Source organism: Ambystoma mexicanum, chromosome 9 (assembly GCF_040938575.1).
Source record: "Ambystoma mexicanum isolate Mex_15411 chromosome 9, UKY_AmexF1_1, whole genome shotgun sequence".
Lineage (NCBI taxonomy): Eukaryota > Metazoa > Chordata > Amphibia > Caudata > Ambystomatidae > Ambystoma > Ambystoma mexicanum.
The window spans coordinates 187,924,011-187,947,469 of NC_090931.1; the positions used below are offsets into that span (position 1 = coordinate 187,924,011).

General features: G+C 47.7%; 1 protein-coding gene across 1 annotated transcript in view; it reads left to right on the forward strand.

Annotated features, from left to right (window-relative positions):
* The window catches only part of SCN4B (sodium voltage-gated channel beta subunit 4), a 192,414-nt gene extending 175,438 nt beyond the window's left edge, over positions 1-16,976 (forward strand). Inside the window, exon 5 of the mRNA XM_069614454.1 lies at positions 7,842-16,976. Coding sequence (XP_069470555.1) covers positions 7,842-7,914 — 73 coding nt within the window. The 3' untranslated portion in view covers positions 7,915-16,976. The remainder of the gene's footprint in view (positions 1-7,841) is intronic.
* Positions 16,977-23,459: the final 6,483 nt, after the last annotated feature.

Consider the following 23,459-nt stretch of genomic DNA (forward strand, 5'->3'; position numbering starts at 1 on the left):
GACTGGTGTCCGAGTGGCAATTTATACCCGGGGTTAAGGCCTACATACCGGGGCTATACATACGCACAACACCTTTAACACTGGCAACGAGGACGGCACCTGGGAAGGTGAAAGGAATTTGAGTGCGTGCCCTGAAAACGGGCAGCGGCAGTGATTCCTCTCAAAGTCTGTCCGCTGCAAACTCCTGTTAACCGTCATTTTTCTTAGATTCTCAGTGACAATGGCTCCCACGTGGAGTTCTCGTGCGCCCAAAGGAACATTTTTGGACCCACCACCCTGTGCCCTACAGGGCAAAATACCACGGGATAGCCCGCAAGGGACTCCTTTTAATAAAAATAATAAAAAGTACAGATGGCCATGGAAAGAACTGAATCGTAAAAGTGGCATTTTAGGGGACATACTGTCATTGAGAATTTAGATCCCACGCCACGCTACAACGGGAAGCGGGTGGAACTGCGGCCTAGCCACACAGAAACACTTGTGCGCGCTGGCACGTGTGAGTTGCGGCCTCGGTGTTGAAGGGGAGGTGCCTGTGCGCTCAGTCACGTGCAACGTTCTGAAGGCCAAACCATGAGTGAGGAAGAGATCTTCAAGCCGGAGACCCAACACCTGTGGCAAGAATCCCTCAGGCGAGGAGGGGCCCTTGTCAACAAGGCTCCCAGACCCTGATGCCAGAATCTGACACCTCCAGAAACCCATCAAGCCTGGAGCCAAAGTCGATTCTCTGAGTTGAAAAGCTAGATATGTACTTCAAAGCCACCGGAGAATCCGATGAAGAGGCAAAGGTGGCCACGCTCATCTATTCTGCAGGATCTGAAGTCCACAGGATTTTAAAATCCCTCACTCCAGTGGACAACTCCTACCAGGCTGTGCAGGATTGCCCGAGAGAACATTTTCTGCCGCTGGCGAACCATGAGAGGTTTGTCATGTGTGCGGCCAAACAGAAAGAGGAAGAGTCTCTGGACAAGTTCTATGGATGTCTCAGGCAACTGGCAGCCACGTGTGCTTGGGAGAACGAAGAGCGAATGGTTAGAAATCAGCTGATACAAGGTTGTGCCTCATTAAAGTTACGACACCATATACTGCGCGAACACTGGCCCGCATACTGGAGAATGGTAGGTCGTATGAACTGGCGGAAGTCAGTGCCACCAAGATGGATGCCACCGTCTCGTCGCTCAAGCTAGAAGGTGGCTGTGCAATGGGATGGCAACAAACTACTGTGACGGGGAAGCCACGATGGAATTCAAGGAGAGAGAGAGGGGAGAACCTGACACCCTGCCCGAAGTGCCGATACAACCTTCCGCATGTGGGAGAATGCCCAGCGAAAGGGAGAGTGTGTGGCCGATGTGGGATGATGGCACACTTCACCAGAATGAGCAAGGCTCCCACCCCAGTGGTAATTCCCAGAGGACCAAGTAGGACGTCAGGTGATGTCTCGAGAAGGCAACAATAGGAAGCAGTGGTAGAACAGGATATAGAAGGGCGAGAACTAGCAGAAGAGATTTGTTTTCATCTCCAGCATTGACTGACTGAAAACTAAAAAAAAGGAGACAGCCCACGTGTGAGGTACCATAGAGGGGATGAAGACGCCAATCTTGGTAGACACAGGGGCATTGGTGTGTGTAATGGCAACCCAACACTATGAAGCCCTCCCAGAGCCTCAGTCTTTGTCCAAAGCAAAAGCAAGAATTATTAAATTCAGTGGCACGCAACCCATTCCTCTCAAAGGTGTATTCATCACCAGAGTAGCCCATGAAGGACAGGAGATTAAGGCAAAATTCTTCATCACAGACTTCATTAACCACTCCCTGCTGATCTGTGCCGCGGCAGAAGAGTTAGGGATTGTACACTTCACATAAGGGGTCTACGTCAGAGACATTAATGGAGTCCTAGAGAGGTTCAGCGAAGTGTTCGTTGGAGTGGGAAAACTGCAGGGTGAGCCAATCAAACTTCACATCGATTAATCGGTCTACACGACAGTCCTTAAATATCGCTGGATACCTTTCCATCTCAGGGATCAAGTGGAACGAGAACTAGACAACCTGGAAAAGTTGGATATTATTGAAAGGGTAGAGGGGCCCACTCCCTGGTCTCCCCCATTGTTGTAGCACAAAAGCCGAAACAACCTGGATCGGTGCACAAGCCATCAAGAGGGATATGCACATAACCCTGATGCTAGACAATGCGGTGGGTGAGCTGCAAGGAGCTTGTGTATTCTCAAAATATACCACCACCTGGAGCTCCACCCGGACTCCTGCTACATTATGACTTTCACAACCCACCAGGGCCTCTATCAGTACAAGTGCCTCAGCTTCAGAATATCCTCGGTGGTTGAGGTGTTTCAAAACGTGACAGGAGGGGCCCTGGCGGGGCTGTAGGGCGTCATAAATCTGGGTGACGACATACTGGTGTACGCGGCATCAGAAGCTGAGCACATGAGTAGACTGGACAAATGATGGAAAGGATTCAACAACTAGGCTTTACCCTATACTGAGAGAAATGTGAATTTGTTTAAAAACGCATAGATGTTTTTGGGTTTGGCTTTCATTAGGATGGCATATCACCCGACCTGCACAAGGTTCAAGACATTCGGGAAGCGAATCCACCAGGAAGCGTGTCAGAAATCAGAAGCTTTCTGCGGATGGTTACCTATTGTGGGCGCTTCATCCCTAATCTGGCTACTGTCTCTGAACCCCTCACGCTACTCACCAGGAAAGACAAAGCATGGGAATGGACCGAGGGAGAGCAAGCAGCCTTTGAGACCATTAAGCAGGCACTTGCCGGAGATGAAACTATGGCTTTTTTTGACCCCACAGAAGATATCTGAGATTGTGGTAGAATCTATTCCCGGGAGATAGGGGGCAGTCCTGTCACAGATAGACTCGCAAGGACAAGTGAGACCAGTAGCCTACGCGAGCAAGGATTCCCAAATTGAAAGAGATTCGCTAGCGGTCTTGTGTGGGTGACATCACTTCCGCATCTACATTTTAGGCAAACCAGTAACAGTCGTGACAGACCGCAAGACTCTGTTGCCAATCATGGTAGGCTCGTCATCGAAGACACCACTGAGGATTGAGCGGTGGATGCTCGCATTGATGGAATATGGAGTACAGCTGGTATACAGGCTTGGATCTCATAATCACACAGATTACCTTTCGTGCCACCCCAGGGACAAGATGGATGGGGAAAGCACCGAACAACTTGCACCTAAGGACCATGTACAGGTAGTAGTGGCAGCGGCTAAACCAGTGGCACTGTTGATCCAAGAAGTAGCAGATGCCTCAAATCGAGATGAGTGCTTTGATTTGGTGAAGGCTGCCATGGCCAACGACGACTGGAAAACGATGCTGTCAAACCTACACCAATGTGTCAACGGTGCCCAGCGCAAACTGGAACAGCTATAGAAAGTGCGACATGAACTCTCATCAACGGCTGACGGACTCTTGTTACGAGGAAGCAAGCTGGTGATTCCGCTAGCGCTGGTAGATAGAGTGATCGAACTGGTGCATAATGGGCATCAAGGTGCGGCAAAGACGAAGTCAAGACTATGCCTGAAAGTGTGGTTTGCCAACCTCGAAGCAAGTGTGGATGAATTCATTGGCAAGTGTTTGTGGTGCCAGGCCGCAGCACCTGCCAACAGAGAACCACAAATTGAATCGATGCCTCTCAGCGCTCAACCCTGGGATGTGGTTCATGTGGACTTTGGCTCCACAGGTCGCAGAGCACATTTTTCTGTACTGATTGACCAATGCTGAAGATACCCAGAAGTGGAACTGTGAAGTCCACAGCCTTAGAACAGGTAGCGCAGGTGATGGAAAATATCTTTGCTACGCATGGGTTTCCCAGAATCATATGTTCAGATAACAGCCCCCCGTTCCAAGGGGAGTGCTTTGCCGAGTTTCTGGGAGAGTGCACGATCACCCACTGGCAGATAACACCAGTCTGGCCATGTGCCAATGGAGAGCCAGAACACTTTCTGAAAACTCTGGATAAAGTGTTCTGCATTGCCCGAGGGCAAGGAAACTCTCTCAAGAGGTCATTGTACCAGTTCCTGTGAGGGTATCGATCCACACCACACAGTGCCACGTGTGTGGCACCAGCTGAAGCTCTGTTTCAGAGGTGGCCTTGTGGTCTCATCCCAGAGCTGGAGGGCTGGTCCCCTGGAACCATCAATGATGAAAGAGTGGTCGAAGAACGAAGAGTACACAATGAAAGGGAGAACTTACGTAGACAACTGAGACCACCCGACTTGGCAGTACGGGACACACTGTTGGTCAAAAATAGACATCCGGAAGGGAAACTTGCTCTCACATATGAACCCTGTCCCATGGACGTCATCCAAGTCAAGGGATCCATGGTGACGGCAGCGGACGCAAAGGGGACAGTGACATGAAATTCCTGTTTCTTCTGCAAGGTGGGAGAAAATGGGGAAACACCAGACGAGGGAAGGGAGAGGCCCCTAGAGCCCGAGAGCAATGAGGTACCCGAGGACACCTGGGAGTGCGAGGTTCCAACCCCGGGAAAGTGACCAGGTAAAGGGAGAGGGCGGAGGAAGCTGTTATCCCAGTCAGGAAAATCGACGCCCCCTGACACATTTCGAAGACTATATAATGTATGAGTAGTGAACTTAGATGACTCAACGGAAATGTACTGTTTGCAAGCAAGTATGTATGGTCCTGTTTGAGGTTTTGCCACAATCTGTTGCCCACGTTGGGCTAGTCAAGTCTGAATGCTTGTTTAGAAGAATTATGCAAGTTATTTTTAAACTGTTTCCCACTAAGAAAACGTTTAGAACTGTTTCCTATGAAAAAGGAGGAATGTGATGAAGTCACGTGGCCGTGCGATGGCAGCGTTATTCCTTTGCACGCAATGATAATAAAGGGTGTGGTCCCGAGCAAAAGGCAGTGCGCGCCAGGAGCCCGACAGAGTAAGACCTGTGTCCGAGTGGTAATTTATAACCGGGCGAAGGCCGACATACCGGGGCTCTACATACGCGCAACACCTGTAACACTGCCCATTATTATTTAAGAAAAATATCCTGCTTTCCCTCCTTTTTGTCCCATCGCAACTGTGTTCAAAAATACTGAAATGGAAGCAAGTGTCAGGCCCTAATAAGCGCCTAAAGGAACTGGAATTCTGTTCTTGCAGAACTGAGAGAGCAACGATCATAAAACAATAAAGAAAGGAACTCAACAATGGCCTAATTCCCAAATTGTTTTCCTGGAGTTAGTGAGATGGCATTCGGCAGGCGGACACGGCAGAATATTCAGGCAGTTTAGCTGAAAACCTTAGTAAATTTTACACCAAGCCTATTTAGGATACAAGAAAATGGGATCAGGTGTTGTTTTTCCCAATGAACCTTGGAACAATTGTATTACGCATTAACAAACAGCCTTGAGAAAGCGCTTCATCATGCGAAACATGTCAGCAGTTTAAGGATTTCTCAATGCAGTAATTGCAATACAAAGTTCAGGTTATTGATTAAACACAATAAACACATGACCTTTTCATTAACGTCACTGAGTGACAGATTTTCAGTTGCAACAAATGTATGCATTGTATCGCAGGCTGCAACTCAGGCAGTTTAGCTGAAAACCTTAGTAAATTTTACACCAAGCCTATTTAGGATACAAGAAAATGGGATCAGGTGTTGTTTTTCCCAATGAACCTTGGAACAATTGTATTACGCATTAACAAACAGCCTTGAGAAAGCGCTTCATCATGCGAAACATGTCAGCAGTTTAAGGATTTCTCAATGCAGTAATTGCAATACAAAGTTCAGGTTATTGATTAAACACAATAAACACATGACCTTTTCATTAACGTCACTGAGTGACAGATTTTCAGTTGCAACAAATGTATGCATTGTATCGCAGGCTGCAACTCAGGCAGTTTAGCTGAAAACCTTAGTAAATTTTACACCAAGCCTATTTAGGATACAAGAAAATGGGATCAGGTGTTGTTTTTCCCAATGAACCTTGGAACAATTGTATTATGCATTAACAAACAGCCTTGAGAAAGCGCTTCATCATGCGAAACATGTCAGCAGTTTAAGGATTTCTCAATGCAGTAATTGCAATACAAAGTTCAGGTTATTGATTAAACACAATAAACACATGACCTTTTCATTAACGTCACTGAGTGACAGATTTTCAGTTGCAACAAATGTATGCATTGTATCGCAGGCTGCAACTCAGGCAGTTTAGCTGAAAACCTTAGTAAATTTTACACCAAGCCTATTTAGGATACAAGAAAATGGGATCAGGTGTTGTTTTTCCCAATGAACCTTGGAACAATTGTATTACGCATTAACAAACAGCCTTGAGAAAGCGCTTCATCATGCGAAACATGTCAGCAGTTTAAGGATTTCTCAATGCAGTAATTGCAATACAAAGTTCAGGTTATTGATTAAACACAATAAACACATGACCTTTTCATTAACGTCACTGAGTGACAGATTTTCAGTTGCAACAAATGTATGCATTGTATCGCAGGCTGCAACTCAGGCAGTTTAGCTGAAAACCTTAGTAAATTTTACACCAAGCCTATTTAGGATACAAGAAAATGGGATCAGGTGTTGTTTTTCCCAATGAACCTTGGAACAATTGTATTACGCATTAACAAACAGCCTTGAGAAAGCGCTTCATCATGCGAAACATGTCAGCAGTTTAAGGATTTCTCAATGCAGTAATTGCAATACAAAGTTCAGGTTATTGATTAAACACAATAAACACATGACCTTTTCATTAACGTCACTGAGTGACAGATTTTCAGTTGCAACAAATGTATGCATTGTATCGCAGGCTGCAACTCAGGCAGTTTAGCTGAAAACCTTAGTAAATTTTACACCAAGCCTATTTAGGATACAAGAAAATGGGATCAGGTGTTGTTTTTCCCAATGAACCTTGGAACAATTGTATTACGCATTAACAAACAGCCTTGAGAAAGCGCTTCATCATGCGAAACATGTCAGCAGTTTAAGGATTTCTCAATGCAGTAATTGCAATACAAAGTTCAGGTTATTGATTAAACACAATAAACACATGACCTTTTCATTAACGTCACTGAGTGACAGATTTTCAGTTGCAACAAATGTATGCATTGTATCGCAGGCTGCAACTCAATAGGTAAACTCACTCTCCCTGCATGTTTTCTGGGCAGCAGCGGGCTATCCCTGCCCGAGTAGTAGTAACTAATATGCAGTTTACAAAAGAGCATTCACAAAATGATTTCTGATGTTTTATATATATACGACTTGATGCAAATCGCATGTTTGGGTACATTTTGTGTCAAGTAGCGGGAACATTGCAGTCAGTGAATTTGTTGGTGTGACAATGAGTTACTTGAAAAGACGTGTACACTGTGACAATAAATAGTCCACAAAGAAAAGTGAACCACATGCATGTCTTGTAACTTTTTACTTTTCAAATTAGCAAATTCTGTGCAAAATCTATCTGTTTGGCCAATTTTGCTGCGGAGGGCAATTAGCCAACTTGGTCGTTTTCTTGCCTAAACATTGTTTTTTTGCCCGGAATGTTCACATTTTTGCCCGAAATTTCAGCCATCTTGGGGGTTGCTAAATATTTTGACCCCCTAACTGACCGAAACTTTGGGCAAAGAATTCAAATTGTAGGTCTAAAATGAAAAGTGACACATTCTAACATAAATCTCTGTTGGTAAAGTGAAATTGGGGACACATTTTGTCGATTTCACGTCACCAGCGGCCATTTCGCCCACACCTATTCAAAAGTCTCTCTTCTCATGTGTATTGTTTGCCTGTATTTGTGTTTTGACTGGGTCTCTGTGTGGTCTTTTTGATCACGTGTTTTGCTTTGTCCTAGGAAGGACTACCTCGTGAACTCTTCAGGGAACGACAATACGGAAGTTGGCTCCAAAACACCACACAAGGCCTGAAAGACCCCACTTCGCCTCAACATTACGGACACAAAGCTACGTATCTTCCAACCCAGCAACGCCGCAGGGGTATATCTACATATCGCAACATATCCATGGATACCCCACGCACATGTGTACCCGGGTGCCTGGATACCCAGCTACTTTTCCAGCAGGCGGCGGGCGCATCAACAAGCAGTGGATGGGCTACAAAAGGATTCTGGATGTGGGGGCCAGGACTTATGGTGGGGGCTGGGTAAGGGAGGGTTAGACGTTTTCATGTGTATTTTACTGGGAATAATGGGCATATCAGAGAATCTGGGCAAAAAATGACTCAAGTTAAAAGGGGCTTTCTGAAGTATGCCAGAGTGTGCCCAATTGTTGCCCAAAAGTGTGTGGACTGTACTTCCAAAGGGCAGAGAAGGTGACAATTCAGGCTAAGGGTCTAGCACGCTGTTTTTTCTTAATGTGGTGAGATTTAAGGGGACACCTGTTATGAAAAAGGGGATACGTTAAGGTTTATGTAAGTAATTGGTGAAGTCAGAGGGAGGGGTCATGTAAACCGGGGTTCTCTCTGAAAACATGGGCTAGGTTGGTGGCAAGTCTGAGCTCGGGCGAGGCAGAGGAGCAGGAAGGCTTTGGCGGTGACAAGTGCAATGGTGTATGAAGCGGCCTCCATTCCCAGAAAGATGCATAATGTCACTCTCATGCCCCCCAATGCCCAGAAGCACCGTTTGATGCCTCGCTAAGCGCACATGGCACATGCCCAGATTTTGCCATTTCTATGGGAAATTTCATTGCTAGTTGGTAGTAAAAGTTTCCCTGTGGTGCCTCTGCACACACCCAGTCATCTATGGGGTGGAGAACACAGAATTCTAATCTTAATATTAACCTGTACTCTGTTCCCCACACATGTTCCCCAGTGACATCGGGTTCCTGGGTAATGTCCTGGAGGGAATACTTTGGACAATAGAAGCAGACTTTGACATCATGGAAGGAGCCTGAGATTAGACTCAGATATCACTGTAGGAACATGGCATCAGACTGTGACATCAGGGAAGGTGCCTGATATTAAACCCAGATATCACTGAAGGAATATGGCATCAGACTGTGACAACAGGGAATGCGCCTAATATTAGACTCAGATATCACTGTAGGAACATGGCATCAGACTGTGACATCATGGAAAGAGCCTGATATTAGACTCAGATATCACTGTAGGGACATGGCATCAGACTGTGACATCAGGGAAGGTGCCTGATATTAAACCCAGATATCACTGAAGGAATATGGCATCAGACTGTGACAACAGGGAATGCGCCTGATATTAGACTCAGATATCACTGTAGGAACATGGCATCAGACTGTGACATCATGGAAAGAGTCTGCTATTAGACTCAGATATCACTGTAGGAACATGGCAACAGACTGTGACACCAGGGAAGGATCCTGATAATAAACCCAGATATCACTGTAGGAATATGGCATCAGACTGTGACATCAGGGAAGGAGCCTGATATTAGACTCAGAAATCACTGTAGGAACATGGCATCAGACTGTGACATCAGGGAAGGAGCCTGATATTAGACTCAGATATCACTGTAAAATATGGCATCAGACTGTGACATCAGGGAAGGAGCCTGATATTAGACTCAGATATGACTGTCGGAACATGGCATAAGACTGTGACATCATGGAAGGAGCCTGATATTAGACGCAGATATCAATGTAGGAACATGGCAACAGACTGTGACATCATGGAAAGAGCCTGATATTGGACTATGATATCACTGTAGGAACATGGCATCAGACTGCGACATATGGGAAGGAGCCTGATATTAGACTCAGATATCACTGTAAGATATGGCATCAGACTGTGACATCAGGGAAGGAGCCTGATATTAGACTCAGATATGACTGTCGGAACATGGCATAAGACTGTGACTTCATGGATAGAGTCTGATATTAGACTCAGATATCACTGTATGAACATTGCATCAGACTGTGACATCATGGAAGGAGCCTGATATTAGACGCAGATATCAATGTAGGAACATGGCATCAGACTGTGACATCATGGAAAGAGCCTGATATTAGACGCAGATGTCATTGTAGGTACATGGCATCAGACTGTGATATCAGGGAAGGAGCCTGATATTAGGCACAGATCTCATAGGTACATGGCATCAGAGTGTGACTTCATGGAAAGAGCATGACATTGGACTATGATATCACTGTAGGAACATGGCATCAGACTGCGACATATGGGAAGGAGCCTGATATTAGACTCAGATATCACTGTAGGAACATGGCATCAGACTGGGACATCACGGAAAGAGCCTGATATTAGACTCAGCTATCACTTTAGGAACATGGTATCAGACTGTGGCATCAGGGAAGGAGCCTGATATTAGACTCAGATATCACTGTAGGAACATCGCATCAGAATGGGACATCATGGAAAGAGCCTGATACTGGACTATGATATCACTGTAGGAACATTGTATCAGACTGTGACATCATGGAAAGGGCCTGAAATTGGAGTGTGCCGTCGTTGTTGGAACCTGTTATCTGACTGTGATATTATGGGAGAAACATGATATTAGTCTGTGATATCCCTGTAGTAACCTGATGTCCGACTTGACCTCATGGAAGGAGCCTGATATTAGATTTAGATATCACTGCAGCAACCTGACATCAGACTGTGACGTTATGGAAGGTGCCTGATATAAGACTGTGATTTTAATATAGGAACCCGTCAGTCTTTGCTATTATGAAGGGAACCTGATATTCAACCTGATATTCCTGAGGTGAGACTGTGAGATCAGAAAAGCTGCTTGAAATAAGACTGTGATGTCACTGGAGAAATCTGAAGTCAGTCTATGATAGGAGCCTGATATTAGTCTGTGATGCCACTGTAGAAACCTGACGTAAGACTGTGACCTTAGGGAAGGTGCCTGATATAAGACTGTGATACCAGTGTAGACCTCAATCTGAAATTGTAGAAGGAGCCTGATATTGCACTGGCACTGCAGCATAGAAACATGACGTCAGTTTGTGATATTATGGAAGTAGCCTGATATTACACTGTGATGTCACGTCAGGAACCTTGAGCCAGAAGGAGGCATCCTGAAAGTAGCATTATATTAATTACACTGTGATATAACTGTAGGAACATGGCATCATATGGCGACATCATGGACGTAGCCTATTACACTGTGAGATCACTATGGAAGCCTACCTACGGAAGTGACATTTGTGCACAAACCTAATGTCACAGAGTGGCATCACGAAATGACCCAAATGTCACTCTGGAATACCACAACAAGAACCTGTTAGGACAGAAACATCATGAGAGTAACCGGATACCAGATTGTGACTTCACTCCAGGAACATGCCATACTGTGACATCACTGCTGGAACATGATGTCAGACTATGTTATCGCTCAGGGCTTGACTACTTCCTCTACACAGGAGTCAATATTTCTCTCGCTTTCTATATATGCATGGGGTCGCTACCGCAGTGTACAGCATGAAAGGGCACAGATGGAATAAGCAGCAGAGGGCACACGTCACTAGTTACAGCACGCGCCAAGGAGTTCAATATCTTCATTAGCGTATTTTGTGGAGGAACAGCCAGTATGGTCTAAGGTAGGCTCTACAACCCGCGGCTGATGGGACTTGTAGTACAAAGCATCTGGAGAGCCAAAGGTTGAAGACCCCTGGTAAGGTGTGGGGATTGCATTCCCATGTGCATCGCAAGGGTCTAGTGTAAGGGTCTCAGATAGAGTCTTGTGTACATGAAGATGGCTGGTGGCCATGGTCTCAGATGAAGTCTTGTACACATCAAAGGGTTTGGGTGGTGTAGCTTCAGATGAAATCTTGAGTACATGAAGATGGCTGGTGGCCATGGTCTCAGATGAAGTCTTGTACACATCAAAGGGTTTGGGTGGTGTAGCTTCAGATTAAATCTTGAGTACATGGAGAGGGCAGGCTGTCACAGCTGCAGATCAAGTCCTGTGTACCTGAACAGGTTTGGTGTCCTAGTCTTGGAGGCAGTGTGGTATTCATCAGGGTGAGGTATTTTAACTTTAGGTGAGGTATTATATACATTAAGAGGGCTGGGTAGTGCAGCCTCAAAAGAAGTCCCACGTACATCATGAGGGTGGTTGTTATAGTTTCAGGGGCAGTTTCACTCACACCATGAGGATGTATCCTCAGATGGACTCTCTTGTACACCAAAGGCATTAGGGGCTATAGCTTTGGGTGGCATCTCGTGTATACCAGGAGGGTTGGATGCTGTAGTCGGAGATGATGTCTCGTGTATGACGGGCGTGGTGGGTTTTGACATCTCAGGTGGCCTCTCACATACATTAGGAGGGTTGGGGTTATAGCCTCAGGTGGCATCTCTTGTATACCAAGAGGGCTGGTGTTATAGCCTCATATGTTTACCCATGTTCATCATGACGGGCGGAGTGTTGTAGACTCAGATGGAGTCTTATATATGTATAATGGTTGGCTTTTGTATCCTCAAAATGATACCCATGCAAACCATCATGGTTGCCTCTTCTAGCCCCAGATGACGTCCCTCCTGTGTATATCATGACAGTTGGATTGAGATGGAGTGCCACATTGGTAGAAAGGGCCGGGTATTTAAGCTTCAGGTAGCATCTTGCGTGTATCCTGAGGGTTGTGTGCTGTAGCTTCAGGTGGAATCTCACGTAGGCCGTGAGGGTGGGGAGTCATAGCCTCAGATGTGGTCTCTTGTACGCAAGAGGGTTGAGTGCAGAAGCCTCTGATTGGTTCCCCTGTGCATCAAGAGTGTGAGAAATGGTAGCCTCTTTTGGAGGATTCGTGCTCGGAATTTTCAGAGACGTGGGGGTGTACGCTTATTGTAAGTGGTGATAGGTACACATGTGTCACATCTCCATCAGTCCTACATGGGGGAGGTCCCAATAGCATAGCCACCACCTTCTGGGTATGGCCAGACTAGGGGAACTGCCACTCCCTCCTCCGCCTTACGTTGTGATAGTGTAGGTGCTATCTCCAGAGCTACAGAGACTGTGCAGGTTAGTTACGCTTCAGGAGTGCCCTTGGGTATTCCTCCTTCTTCATCTCCTCCACAGGAGATCCAGGGCCTTCTTGCACCATTAAAGCCTGGTTTCTACGGCTGGACTAGGCTTGGCAGTCACCAGCTCCCATTCAGAGCTTCACACTCTCCTCTTCAAGCAGACCCCATCCCACTCACTGATCTAACTCTTGTGCCACCAGTTCTCGTGTACAGAGTATTCGGTGGAAGAGTCTCTTTGGACAGAAACGGAGTCCCAGGGACTTCCAGGAGGAAAGGTGGAGAAAGGTCAATCGAACACCTTGGTCTTTCCAAGCCCGATCTTCTGATGATCTTGGTATGGCCTGAACTGGGCTCATGGTCCGGTTGGTCTCAGAGACAAGAAGACCTTGCTGAGGTGCCCTTTGAGCTTAAATGTTAAATGACCTGTAGCCTAATCTGGACTTTCTTCAGCTGCACAGTATAACATTGGCACTGCACACCACAGTCAACATGTGCTCTTGTCTGGTTGCTTTTAGATTCTTTGCTGCCAAGTTGCATGCGCCCCCCCCCACCCTGTTGTTAGCTCCCCATTCCCTTGTTTCTCTGCTTTCTTCTGCAGGTTCTTCCGCCTATGATTGTAAAGCACTCTGTTGCTTCCCGAAGCTATTCCCTGGCTCATTAAATCCACTAATAATAATAATAACAATAATAATATTAATAATGATAGCCAAAGGAGCCCCAGTAGCTCTGACGGGGTTTAGCACTGTTTCCCAGCACCACTAAGCACCACTCCTTCAGATAATATTTCCCAACAGGCTCTCAGAGCTCATAGCCACCACCTGAGAATCTGCACTTCTCACAAAGAGAAGAATGGGTGTTGCAAGGCACCCAAGGGTGGCACAGATGTGGAACGGGCTGCTCACAAACACTCCAAGGCAGAGGCATGGGGTCGGGGGGCGACACGGCTTTCTGTAGTTCCTGAAAGAGAATACATGGCGCCCATAAAATGCAGGTGTGGGACAATGCCTGTCCATGGGCATATGTATCTGCCATCCAACTGGACCTTCTTGTTTCATCCTTACCTTAAAGACTGGCTAATTTGTGCTGCCCTCCATTCCTCGATTAGAAACCAGCGTTCGCGGCAAAATGGTTCTAGATAGTTCATTTCATCGTATCCTATCAGGCATATATAAGTCCCATTTCCAAATGTTTAAATGATAAGATAAGTCTTGGATTCACCCAAGGGAAAAACTCAAAAGAACGCCATGACCTCCTTTAGGTGCAAGAACAGCACCTCAGCAAGATTCAGAGATGCTAGGCTCGCGGGCTACATGCGCCCTGCCAGAGGCGTTGACGATGCTAGGCGCGAGGGCTACATGTGCCCTGTGAGAGGCATTGACGATGTTAGCCGCGAGGGCTACATGTGCCCTGGCAGCGGCGTTGACGATGCTAGACGCGAGGGATACACGTGCCCTGTCAGAGGCGTTGACAATGGTAGGCTCAAGGGCTACAGATGCTAGGCGCGAGGCCTACATGCGACCTGTCAGAGGCATTGACGAAGCAAGGCACGAGGTCTTCATGCACCCTGTCAGAGGGGTTGACGAGGCTAGGCTCGAGGGCTACATGCACTCTGTCAGAGGCATTGACGAAGCTAGACTGGAGGGCTACATGCGCCCTGCCAGAGGCGTTGACGATGCTAGGCGCGAGGGCTTCATGCGCCCTGTCAGAGGCATTGACGATGTTAGGCGCGAGGGCTAAATGCACCCTGACAGTGGCGTTGACGATGCTAGACGCGAGGGATACACGTGCCCTGTCAGAGGCGTTGACGATGGTAGGCTCAAGGGCTACAGATGCTAGGCGCGAGGCCTACATGCGACCTGTCAGAGGCATTGACGAAGCAAGGCACGAGGTCTACATGCACCCTGTCAGAGGGGTTGACGATGCTAGGCTCGAGGGCTACATGCACTCTGTCAGAGGCATTGACGAAGCTAGACTGGAGGGCTACATGCGCCCTGTCAGAGGCGGTGACGATGCTAGGCTCGAGGGCTACACACGTCCTGTCAGTGGCGTTGACGATATTAGGTGCGAGGGCTACATGCGCCCTGTCAGAGGCGTTGACCGGCGGTGGGTGACATCCCTTTTGAACTGAAAGTGAAACACAAACCCCCTGCAGATGCCCAACCCATGACATCTAGAAAACAGTCTGGGAGTGGGAACTCGGAAGCGCCAGCACCATTGTTTACGGTGCCGGTGTTTCAGTGAGGAGTCGGCCTACCATGGCTGCTGTGCCCGGCAGGGTCAGACCTGTCGGGCACAGCGGCCATGACAGGCAGACATGTAGTTTGCCGGTCTGGAAGCAAGGGTGCCGGGGAGCTTATCGGCAAATTCAGGGCAGTATGTTTATGTGTTGCCTCCCTTGGTGCCTCTGCACGGGGTGGAATGCAAGTTCCACAAGACTTCCATGTGTGGAATGACTATGCACCACCCAATCGGATATGGATCTACGGAGCCCTTTTTCACTGCTGCGATTGTATGCTTGGTACCACTGATCGTACGCTTGGTACCACCGATGGTGATCTTGGTACCACTTGCGAGGAGTTGGGCCTTTTTGAAGGGATGTTTGACATCATTCAGGCGTTGAGGGAAATCCTCTAATTACCAAGATGCAGGCCAGCGGTCCTGAATATGTTGCTTGGCTTTAGAACACAAAGAGAACTTGTTTGGGAGGCAGTCTTTCTTTTATTTCTTCCTTCACCAATGTTGTCATTCAAGAAGAATCCTTCAAGATCCACATTTTCTAGTGTGGACCTAAGAGCAACACGGAGCTGGAGTCGTTTTTCATTTAAAAAAGAAAGTGCTAACGTTGATGACCCTTTTCTCTTACTTCCTCAGAGAACCACTCCCTCTTCAGGACTTCAATTTTCTGAGCACATGGGCCCTGTGAACCCACGCACTTTTGCTTCTATGGACCATTGCTTCCCGCTTACAGTCATTCTGGTTTGCTGGATTCGCAAGAAACGACATGAACGGACAAAGGCCAAGAACCATAGAGGTTTCATCCAAGGGAAAGGCAGCCCTTAAGACGCCCTCTTTTTTTGTCAATGCTCCTGTTGGCGTCGCATTTAATCCAGATAATCTGTCATTTCATGCGTTTGCGAATTCCCTTGTGGGAGGGTGAGCAGGCAGACGCTCTGTGATTTGGCTGCTCCGAAGGGCCCAAGATTCTGTGTGAAAAGTGACAAATAATTTGACTTATTCATGAGCTTGTGAGTCCTCTGCCTACAAAAAGCCACGGCTGACTTTACATGTACTTGAGAATGACCCACCGGCACCCTCAAGAATTCAAGCAAACAGGTTTAAAGAAAGAGCCATTCTGGGTCGGGAAGGGGGGGGGGCGTAGAGGGGCTCTCCGAGGCCTGCTCCCACGCAGTGCCATCTGTAAGGGAGCCATCTGGACTTCCCCACATCCTTTCTCCTTACACGTAGCCTCGGGTGACAGTTTCAGGGCCATTGCCAGCTTCAGGAGGTCCTGGACGTTGTGGTTGCAAAGAATAGGGCTGATGGGCGGTGGAGACATAAGGGCAAGTACACCTTATTACTGGTACTAACTGGGATACTCCTAGTGAGTCCATCAGCTGTTTTAGCTCCCGGCCCCGCCACTGGACCCTTCTACTCATTCCCAACATTGAAACATGCTCTGTGTAGGCAGGCAATGGAAGTGATCTCCTGAAGGCTCGGTGGGTGTGCAGGAGCAGGGGTTAAGGGTGGCTGGAATGGATAGACCTCTCCCTTCTTAAAGGGCTGATGTGTCGGCGCTAGCGCTCCGCGCGGGGTTGAAGGACCAGGAGTGGCAGTGTTACGGCAGTACACGTTTAGTGCGGCCGCTCACCGCTCCCTTAGTGCCAGCAGGCATCCAGTGCCCCAGATGGAGGGGAAAGTGCCACTGGCTGGGTGTGGGATTGAGTTTCAGTCTGATGGTGCATGTGATTTCCATAGTCTGGATGGTAGACTTGTGTTGAAAGGTCAGGGTGCTCGGGGGGGGGGGGGGCATCTTCTGCTGGGGTTACTAGTAATATTATGTTGGCTTTTTCCACAATGGATAAACACATGAAGTTATATCACCCATACGAAACACGTAGGAAAGAAACAGCATAGTGATATGACTGGTTGAGTAGCTGTCCAGGTGTCTAGTCTACGGTATCGCAATGGGACACTCCGCCACCCCTGAAAGTCCCCAGTTACGGGGTTTGAAGCTGGACCCCTCATCTAATCTTTGTAGATTCTGGTTTGGCATTTGGTCACCCAGTGTGGGCTGGTTGAAGCCATGCACCAACCTTGTGTGGTGTTGTGTGGGGTACAGGTATTTTTTTAATGCACACTGCATGTCATAAAATACATCCGCCTGCATGGGATCAAATTACTGCTCCAAAGCATGTTTTGGATGCCCTTGTACACTAGGAAAGGGGTGCCAGGTCATGCATGTAAGCTTGTAAGGATGTTGTGGAAGGTTGGCCAACTTCCTCGTGCAACGTTCCAGGCCACGTCTATTGCGATGCCCTTGTACACTAGGTAAGGGGTGCCATGCCAAGCCTATAAGCTCCTGTGTCCAGGGGGCCTGGCGGCATACTCCATAGCTGGATGTAGAGCAGGTGGTGGGATGTTGTGGAAGGTTGGCCAACTTCCTCGTGCAACGTTCCAGGCCACGTCTATTGCGATGCCCTTGTACACTAGGTAAGGGGTGCCAGGCCATGCATGTAAGCTCCTGTGTCCAGAGGGCCTCGTGGCATACTCCATAGCTGGATGTAGAGCAGGTGGTGGGATGTTGTGGAAGGTTGGCCAACTTCCTCGTGCAACGTGCATGGCCAAGTCTACTGCGATGCCCTTGTACGCTAGGTAAGGGGTGCCAGGATGTAAGCTCCTGTGTCCAGGGGGCCTCGTGGCATACTCCATAGCTGGACGTAGAGCAGGTGGTGGGATGTTGTGGAAGGTTGGCCAACTTCCTCGTGCAACGTTCAAGGCCACGTCTATTGCGATGCCCTTGTACACTAGGTAAGGGGTACCAGGCCATGCATGTAAGCGCCTGTGTCCAGGGGGCCTCGCGGCATACTCCATAGCTGGACGTAGAGCAGTTGGTGGGATGTTACTGATCTTGAAATAGGCGAGGATGGCCGCGCTCTGGAGTCACAGTCCAGCTCTTAGTCATCTGTTGAAATCCCCACTTGAGTTGCTGGTATTCGCTTTCATGATCCCCCTCAGATGATATGGAGGAAACATGGTGGGGTTCATTTCCAGGTCACTCTGGAGAGCTTCTATTCCCAGGATTGCAGAAGCATCTCTAGCCGAGGAAGAGTTATGGGTTTATTCGTGAATATCTCGAATTCTCGGGTTAACAAGAGGTCCCACCCTCTGTCACGAGGGCCCGCCCTATGCCACGAGGGCCAGCCCTATATCACGAGGGCCAGCCCTATGCCACGAGGACCAGCCCTATGCCACGAGGACCAGCCCTATGCCACGAGGGCCTGCCCTCTGTCACGAGGGCCAGCCCTATGCCACGAGGGCCCGCCCTCTGTCACGAGGGCCCGCCCTATGCCACGAGGGCCAGCCCTATATCACGAGGGCCAGCCCTATGCCACGAGGACCAGCCCTATGTCACGAGGGCCCGCCCTGTGTCACGAGGGCCAGCCCTAGGTCACAAAGGCAAACCCTATGTCACGAGGGCCAGCCCTATGCCACGAGGACCAGCCCTATGCCACGAGGGCCCGCCCTGTGTCACGCGGGCCAGCCCTAGGTCACAAAGGCAAACCCTATGTCACGAGGGCCAGCCCTATGCCACGAGGACCAGCCATATGCCACGAGGGCCCGCCCTCTGTCACGAAAGAGCCACTTGTCCAGTCCTGAGATTTCCATTTAAAAATCACCAGTATCACCAGCTTGCATTTATGTTTTAAAATCGACGCTTTTCAAGAATACAACCTCCAGAATGAATACGCGTCTTAAATGAAAGACTAGGAGGGACCCCACAATCCAGTGTGAAAATGCAGTCTAAAAAACTAAAGACAACATGTTTCGACCCTACTTACTTCTTAGCGTCAATGTTACCCACACTACTGCACACGTATTCCAAACCCCCAGGGGCCCCTTTATCTACCAACTCCTCCACAGGGGGAGACCCCCACCAGGTAATCCACCACTTTCACCCACTTTGCATGCTGTGTTTGTTCGGGGCATCCGGCCGCCCACCGTTCAACCATCATTGCCCCTTTCAAGTTTGAAGTCCACATGTTTTGTTCACTTTACATTTGTGAAGGACTAAATCTTTTCTTCTTTATTTTTGTAGTCTTAATATTTGTAGTCATTTTCGTTGGATATCACTGAGGTCATGTGGGGTCATCTGCCCCCGGACCCGTGATTGATGACTAGGATAAAGTTGGGGTATTCTCTGGAAAGACAAGCCCTTGCCCCCCTTCTGCAGCACAAATCTGGGGGTCACTCCCAGGGCGATGTGCAATGTACATGCACTGCATGAAAGTTCCATGTGTAGCATGACTGAGCCATGGCACGTTCTCAGGTGGCTGAGAACAACTGGGTCATGGCGAATTACTCATATGACATGATGACGGGGACCTTGGACCGCATGACAGCAACATGTATGCACATTGTTTAAGGCTGGTTGGTAAGTCTCCTAAAAATGTGAGCATCTTCTGAAAAGCACTTGCGGAATAGCTAGAAGAATGTGCCGCAGGAACATCTGGAAGAGTCATGAGGTTGAACATGAGGGGAATCGCTAAAAATGTGAGGGGGATGATTTGGAAGTGGCATGTGGTACCCCCTGGAAAAGGTGTGAGGAGCAACGCATGGAAAATGTGAGGGGGCAGCTGGAAATTGCTTGATGGGGGCATATGAGAAGTATGTAAGGTAAACATCTGGAAAGGGCACAGGGGAACATCTGAAAGGGAATGAGGAAGTATGTGGAAAATGTGTGGCAGAACACATCAGAAAATAGAGTGCGGTTGAACATCTGGAAATAGAGTGCGGGTTCACATCTGGAAATAGAGTGCGGGTGCACATCTGGAAACCATGTAATGGGGAAATCTGGACATTAAGTGGGGGCACCAGCTGGAAAATGTGTGAAGTGGAACATCACAAAAGAAAGTGCAGGGGATTATCTGCACAAAGTGCACCCAGAGAACATCTGGAAAATGTGTTTGAGGAACAAGAACTGTGTGCAAGTGAACGGCCGAACAATGCACATACAGGGAACCGTTGAAAAATGTGAGCGAGGGGAACCATTGGAAAATGTGTGAGGTGAACGCCTGTAAAAGGGGAACCACCTAGGAAAGGGTAACAGTTACATTTGGGAAAAGTTCAGGATGCCAAATTTGGAACAATTGCGAGCAGGAAAATCTGGACTGAGTGTGGGAACATCTGGAGATGTGTGAGCAGAACATATGACAAAGATGTGATGGGGAACATCTGGAAATGGTACAAGGGGAATATCTGGGTACGGTGTAAGGGCGAACATCTGAATAATTTGTGCTGGCATCTGATAATTCTGTGAGGGCAAACATCTGGGAACGTTACAAGAAAGAATACCTGCGAAGTCGTGAGTGAAAACATCTGGATATTGTGTGAGTGTGAGAGAACCTCTGAAGAAGGTATGAGTGAACACATCAGGATACTTTATGAGCAGAACATTTGACGAAGGTGTGAGAAGATGATTTGTAGAAAGTGCGTGTGCACCGGGACAAGAGGCAACATCAGGAAAAGCAATAGAATTAGAGTGTGAAGGAACATCTCTATAATCTGTGAAACATACAATATGGGTAAAGTGTGCAAGAGAACACCCGGAACATGTGTTTGAGAACACCTGGAGAAGGCGTGCATGGATGAGCTAAAGACAGGAATAGCGGGAAGATATCCAGAAGTTGCTGGAGCAATCAAGGTCACACATGAAAAGGGAATCGGCCCCCTCCTCAAAATAGGGATGATGAGCCAACATCTGGAATAGTGCCAACACCCAGAAATGTGTGAATGATGTCTTAATTTGCACTAATTTTCAGCTTCAAATACTAATGACCTCAGTTATGAGAATTAGCAATTTGACTGTTCATTACACCCATGGTCTGCAGCCTTTTTCTAATCATGTAAGCATGGGTGAGCCCTGCCAGTTGGAATCTGGACTTTGACCGCTCAGCCGGGATACAGGCTTGCTCCAGAGGAAGAATCTGAGCCAAGGGGCCGGAGCACAGGCAGCCCCCAGCCCCTCACGGCAATGGAGAGGCCCAGCTCCCACCGACCCATTACACGCCTTCATCCTGCCCATGCCGGTCATGAGCTCCCCCTATGGTCCGACATCTTGAGGAGAGGCCAGTCCCTCTACCGAGCTTCAGCAGCCCGCCAGGGCCGTTCCTCATGGACCTGCAAGCCCCATCTTCAGAATATTCCTAAGCCTCTCGTTAGGTGCCTGGCCATCAGAATCAAACTTATCCTGGGAGACTGACAGTTTGGCCAGTTGTCCTGGGACTCCCAAAATGAACTAGTCATTTGTTTGTATAGGGGGAGGTGGGTGCGTTCTTGGGGGGGGGGGTCTCATGAATATGGTTGGGTCTCTATTTTCCTCTGGACCTATCCTATATTCCTGGTTTAAATAACTGCATCTTAATGATATATATTACTCAAGAGTGTATAGAATATATGTGTTGGATCTGTCACAGGAACTACTGGGGCACATACGCTGTGCCTTTATGAGCCGCACGCAGCTTTCACCCGCTCTCGAGCTCATTCAGAGTGAAATTAATAGGGGGAATTGTTTCAAAATCCACATTTTGGCTTATCCAATGTATCCGAATCCAAATGCCCTTGCTCTCTGAAATCTGAGATTAAAATGAAGATTGCTATGAATTTAAAATGCCCTTCTCCTTCTAAAAATAAATGCTTGAAGAGTTCTCTGCAAACTCCTGCGATGCCTCTATTATCAGGCACTTAAGTCTTGTACCCACAGCCAGGGTGTGACACATCCAACATGCATTGTATCTTTACCTGTATAGCAATAGCTGTGTACATTGTTTATACACAAGACTTAACTACTTATCTAGCCTGATAGATTCTATGCACCTAGAATGTATGAGAATGTGTGGGGTGTCAGCAGGACACACTTGCACTGACCAGTTTTATTTTTGCTTGACAACTGAATGAAATAAAGGTCTTTTTGTAGGCTTTTCCATTGCTTTATTAAAGTCTCGGTTATAATGGCAAACTTCCAACCAGAGACCAAAAGCAGGCATTCCCTGCTCTATTATGCACTTGCAAGATTAGGTATCATGGGACAGCTACCTGGAAGATGAACCTCAACCAGAGCCTTGTGGGTAGATTCCTTCACATCAAAACCTCAATCAGAGGCTTGCTGGTAGATCCCTTCACATCAAAACCTCAACCAGAGGCTTGCAGGTAGATCCCTTCACATCAACACCTCAACCAGAAGCTTGTGGGAAGATCCCTTCACATCATAACCTCAATCAGAGGTTTACAGGTAGATCCCTTCACATCAAAACCTCAATCAGAGGCTTAGCGGTGTGTCCCTGCACATCTGATACTGAACCATAGATTATGGTGTATGTCTGTTCACATCTGAGCCTCAACCAGAGACTTGCAAGTAGACCCCCCTGCACCACAACCTCATACAGAGGCGTACTGGTAGCCTTTTTCTTATAGCCAAAGCTCAGCCACAGACAAACCTGAACCTCTATTACAAGATTATGGTTACATCCTTTGACATTCATATCTCAGGTACAGGGTTGGGGGTATGTAGAGTTAATAGAGGTCTAAAGATAGGGCCCTTCACATCTGAACTGTAGGGCTGAATACTTTACCTAGAGCCTTGCGTAGATGACTTCCCATCTGATCCTCAGGGAGAGGCTTAGGGTATGTCCCTTCACATGCAATCCTCCACCAGAAGCTTTGGGGTAGGTGACTTAACATCCAATCCTCACTCAGAGGCTTCAGGGTGGGTCCCTTCACATTGAGTAGGCCCCGTCACATCTGGACCTCAACCAGAGACTTGCAAGTTGACCCCTCCACGCCACAACCTCATCCAGAGGCGTAGTGGTAGGTTTTATTTATATCCAAAGCTCAGCTAGAGACATATCTGAACCTCAACTAGAGGCTTAAGGGTACATCATTTAACATCCGAACCTCAGCCAGAAGCTTGCAGGTAGATCCCTTCACATCATAACCTCAATCAGAGGTTTACAGGTAGATCCCTTCACATCAAAACCTCAATCAGAGGCTTAGCGGTGTGTCCCTGCACATCTGATATTGAACCATAGATTATGGTGTATGTCTGTTCACATCTGAGCCTCAACCAGAGACTTGCAAGTAGACCCCCCTGCACCACAACCTCATACAGAGGTGTAGTGGTAGCCTTTTTCTTATAGCCAAAGCTCAGCCAGAAACAAACCTGAACCTCTATTACAAGATTAAGGTTACATCATTTGACATTCATATCTCAGGTACAGGG